Here is a 5000-nt window from a genome sequence, read left to right on the forward strand (position 1 = left end):
TGTGTGTGTTCATGCCCAAGCACCCTCATTCTGTGGAAAACCCGTTTGGTGATATCCTTAAAGTTTTATTACTGCACTCTCATAAATACATAGTGAAAGGTTTATTTTACTTGGCGAAGTTATATTCATATAACAGCTAGATAATGTTTGTATTACAAAAAAAGAAAAAGAAAAACAAAGAAAAAAAAGTACGAGAGGACAGAGCACATACTTAAACAATAATCCTAAAAAGAACATAAAAGGTAGATTTAATAATGTACAAATTTTACATGAAAATAATTTTCTTTTTCGACACAAAATGCTAAAACAGTAATTTGTACTTAACAATGAACAAATATTAAATAAAAATAAGATTCTTTTTCACCTACATGCATAAATGCTGTACAGTTTATGCTATAAAGCCGGTTAAGAGGAGACAATATTTTATGACGATCATTATGTACATAAAAGACTTGCCACTCATACAAGGCTAATTAAGCAACCCTAATTATAATACACATTTAGATTGAAAACAGTTGCAGTAGTAATGTTTTCTACATATAGTGAGTAATGTGAACTGAACAGCATGAACACAAAAGAACAAGGAATTAAAATATTAGTAGCTGAAATATTCGACCCTTACGAACCAGCCGCAGGTAAGGTAAGCATTAAACATTCTATGCAACAATGCCTTTTCAATGCCCTTGCAACGGCCAAGTCGTAACGCATAAATCAAAGGCAAGGGATAAATGTTGCAAAAAACATCACATCCGCTTTTCTAATGATTGCACAATGCGCTTTGTCCTTGCCAACTATCATACTTTTTTCCTGTTCTGTAAATGATTCGACGAAGAAAGATGAAGGCCTGCTTTCTCTCTTCTATCGTCGCAGCTTAACGTAAAACTTTCAAACACAAACATCACGTGTTCAAGCAACTCTGAAAGTGCAAGAGAACACTTACTATGATTCGATGTAACATAAGTATGTTACGATATGGCAACTCTAAAAAAGTGTATGAGAACACTTACTATGATTCGATGTAACATAAGTATGTTACGATATGGCAACTCTGAAGGTAGGTTCTATGGCACAGGTGCAACAGGGACGCCCCAATCCAGTTTGATGATGTCCGCCCCCTTCTCCGCGATCATGGCAACCGGCGCGTTGAGGTTGCCAGATGTGATCAACGGCATCACTGACGCGTCGATCACACGCAGCCCCCCCAGTCCTCGCACTCTGGATTATTGTGTAGGGAAGAGAGTGTTCTTTAATTGAGTTCATTGTGATAAATGAAGGGTAGGTTGTGAAGGAAAGAATAATAATGGTAATAATATTGATGATGATGATGATGATGAGGAGGAGGAGGATAATAATAATAAAAATAAGAGCAACAACAACAACAATAATCATAATAATGATAATTATGATAATCATAATAACAATAATAATAATAATAATAAAACAAGTAGAAAAATACAGGAATGTCAGTGCCGCATTTTGGTGTACGGAATTACATATATTATTAATATATAACCTATGTTTTTGAGAAATGCACACTCATCTCTCTTCGAGGCAAATGTTGACAGATCACTCGAATCCCATAGCTATACTACTGAAAAGTGAAATATATTACCAACTATATAATAATATTATAATATAGTTATCATAATACATCATAATATCATGATATATTATAATACTATACCCTAATACCAACTATATTATGTATTATAAAATAGTTATCATAATACATCATAATATCATAATATATTATAATTCTATACCCTAATACTAACTATATTATATATCATAATATAGTTATCATAACACATCATAATATTATAATATATCATAATACTATATCATAATACTAACTATCTTATATATTATAATACATTACTCACTATATTACTCCCGAACCCTAAAGCCTCGGTCAGACGAGCGGTTTTTGCCCGCTGGCGGTCAGGCCGCCTTTTCCATGTCACACGGGCGGGTCGGCCGCTACTAAACCGCTGCGGTTTACTAGCGGCCGACCCGCCCGTGTGACATGGTAAAGGCGGCTGCCGCTTCAGTTCAAGACTTGCCGTTGCAGCTAATGGTTGTGTTAAAAAATGAGCTTAAGATTTCGAGCTCACATCCCAAATGGTAGGACGCAGCTCTATTTCGCATATAAACTTTTCAGTATCGAACATAGTTGCTCACAACACAGCCACGTCTTCCCTCTCCTGTGGTTCAGCCAGCCCTGGCGGCCGCGGCGGGTAAACCTCTCGTCTGACATAGCCAGGCGGGCTGGCCGCGGCGGTTTCAACTGGGGAAATGCGTCTCACCCGCCGCGGTCAGGCGGGTAGACCGCCCGTGTGACATCAGCCAGCGTTTTACATAGGAATCAATATAAACTCTTTCAAAAGCGGTTCCGCGGCGGCCAACCCGCTCGTCTGGCAGAGCCCTAAAAGACGTACTTGAGGTTGTGATCGAGGACGCTGTACGGGTCAGAGGCGGGGGCCATTTTGCACGTGCCGCACGGGTGGTACGTGGTGGACGTCATGTGCATAGTGTAGCACGCCCAGTAAGCGTCCGACCCTGGGACCTCATGTTCACATCCGGGCAGCACCTGAGTGAGGCAGAGATCATCCCGATTACCTTTGGGGAAAGATTCACCTGAGACACACACACCTCTACTTTGCATTCACCTATGACGGAAGGAGTGTGGAGTAGAGAGTAGGGAGTTTGGCAGGTTAAGTCGGTGATATTCAAGGATTAAGTACATAGGGACAGACCTTATTGTTGAAGACTGCTTGGAAGTCGTTCCGAAGCGCTGAGGTATTGCCTATCGAGATCGCGAACTTGATACCTGGTGGAAGGTTAATGAGTCAGATTTCACGTCATGAATGAGAATGAGTCATAAAGTGCATTAAAAAGCCGACACAATTATAAATCCATGAAAAACAGCAAGACGACTATGCAAGTAAGTGATAAATAATGTGATATGTAGATCAAAGTAACAGGTAAAGAAGTCGTTGTGTATTTGGAAAAGAACGAGTCGTTGAAAAAGAGTTATTTACCTCTGATGAAAGTCTTGATGTCGTCAGGATGGCTGAGGAAGTTCGGGTCAATGAGTGGCGCTCGTCTCGGATCACGTGACGCCAGGGTGACGGTCCCGCGACTCTTGGGTCGGGTCAACATAGGCCCAATCATGAAAGCGTCGCGACCGAAGAGGCGGCCGAAATATTGGTTAAACAGCTGGAAAGGGAAGAGCCACACAGACAGGATAAAACAGATGCCAATAGAAATATCACATACAGACAGGATTCAGTAGAAAATAGAATATGCAGGGAAGAAAGAAAGGCCCTCAGATGGTTGTTATATATCAGGAAACAGATTCTAGATTTGCACCTTTCTCCTGTAGCCAACCAGGTCCCAGAAAGCGAGTCCGTTGTCCATCGCCGGGGTGCCGGAGAGGAAAAGGTACTGAAGGTCAGGCCAGTGTGGGTCCCCCTCTGCCGATAGACTCCAAGCGTTCCCCTCAACCCCGAATGGACTCGTTAGGGGGCCTGTGAGGGGAAGGACACTCTGATCAAGGAAAAAAATTAGATTTCTTGGAATCCTCCAGTTTACAGCAATCGCATAAGGTAATTGGTTAGTAGGTGTATGTGACTGGTGCCCGCAGTTTGTGAGTGTATGTGATTTATACATACATTCATACATATGTATATAAACATATATATATATATATATATATATATATATATATATATATATATATATATATACAAATTTTACCTCCCTGACCGGGACTCGAACCCGCGCCGTAAGATTGACAGGTACGGTGGTGAGACCGATCGGCTACTCGACCCGCTAAAAGAATTGTCCAATCAGACACCTGTCAATCTTACGGTGTGGGTTCGAGTCCCGGTCAGGGAGGTAAAATTTGTATATATATATTAAAATGCGCTACTACATTCTACCATCTTCTCAAACATATATATGTTTGAGAGAGAGAGAGAGAGAGAGAGAGAGAGAGAGAGAGAGAGAGAGAGAGAGAGAGAGAGAGAGAGTGTGTGCGTGTGTGAGTGTGTGTGTGTGTGTGTGTGTGAGTGTGTGTGTGTATGTGTATGTGTCCTGAGGAGTCTTGATTCCGTTCTCCACACAAGCACCCACCCTGTCTGTTGAGGACATAATCTTTGAAGTTCTTCGGGTTCACTAGTATCGGGATAGAGGTGGAGGCGCCCTTCCGCGCTGACCAAGCGAGGCCGAAGACGGACGGATGATCCTGCAGGTTGTGACCTACTCCAGGAAGGTCCATCACCAAGGGAATCTGGGAACAAAGGCAGAGCCGGGTCAAGATTCTGTAGGCTTCTGGGATACGGCTATATTCGAAAAGGAAATACTTGTAGATCCAACGACGCTCTTGTCGCTGACCCTTTCACGGAAGGAGGCAGACTTTGATTCAGTAACTGCTAAAAAAAATTATGTTTCGCTTAATCTGTGGAGGTACCTCGGCAGCCAGAGGACCCATGAGTGCAGCCTCTGAAGCCCAGGACTGAAAGCAACACTTGGCCGATGGGGCTCGTCACACTGTATCCCAAAAACGTTGCTTTTCTTCCGTTTCTTTTTAAGCAACGGAATTCAGTGTTGCCAGCGAGGGTATTTCTCGTCTGATTTCTCGTGAAGAACTTTTCTTGAGTGGAGAAGCATGGACGCCTTACCTTGTGCTGCTGCAGGTGCTTCGCCGGTCCCACCCCCGACAGCAGCAGCAGGTGAGGTGACCCGACGGCGCCTGCCGACAGGATGACCTCCTTCCTCGCCATCGCCGTCCGCATCTGTCGAGAAAAAGGTGGTTCTTGAATGAGCACAGAGCGACGCATCGGAAGGACATTAACCATTGTCCATGGCAGGCTTTTTCTTTTCAAGAATGACAGAAAAGAAGGAGTATATCAATAAGGCTCATACATAAGTGTGTATGTAGTCACACATGCCCATTTATATGTATGCCTGTATTCACTACAGTCATACAGCTAAGT

General features: G+C 42.6%; 1 protein-coding gene across 1 annotated transcript in view; it reads right to left on the minus strand.

The window, feature by feature from the left end:
* Positions 1-990: 990 nt before the first annotated feature.
* LOC122256181 (glucose dehydrogenase [FAD, quinone]) overlaps positions 991-5000 on the minus strand; it is an 8530-nt gene continuing 4520 nt past the window's right edge. Inside the window, exons 7-13 of the mRNA XM_086556140.1 lie at positions 4686-4799; positions 4138-4294; positions 3373-3530; positions 3042-3219; positions 2757-2830; positions 2439-2590; positions 991-1215 (exon numbers count right to left, since the gene is read on the minus strand). Of these exons, the coding sequence (XP_086412266.1) occupies positions 1062-1215; positions 2439-2590; positions 2757-2830; positions 3042-3219; positions 3373-3530; positions 4138-4294; positions 4686-4799 (987 nt within the window). The 3' untranslated portion in view covers positions 991-1061. The remainder of the gene's footprint in view (positions 1216-2438; positions 2591-2756; positions 2831-3041; positions 3220-3372; positions 3531-4137; positions 4295-4685; positions 4800-5000) is intronic.

This window comes from Penaeus japonicus, unplaced genomic scaffold, assembly GCF_977035675.1.
Source record: "Penaeus japonicus unplaced genomic scaffold, GWHDUDI00000001_assembly GWHDUDI00000031, whole genome shotgun sequence".
NCBI lineage: Eukaryota > Metazoa > Arthropoda > Malacostraca > Decapoda > Penaeidae > Penaeus > Penaeus japonicus.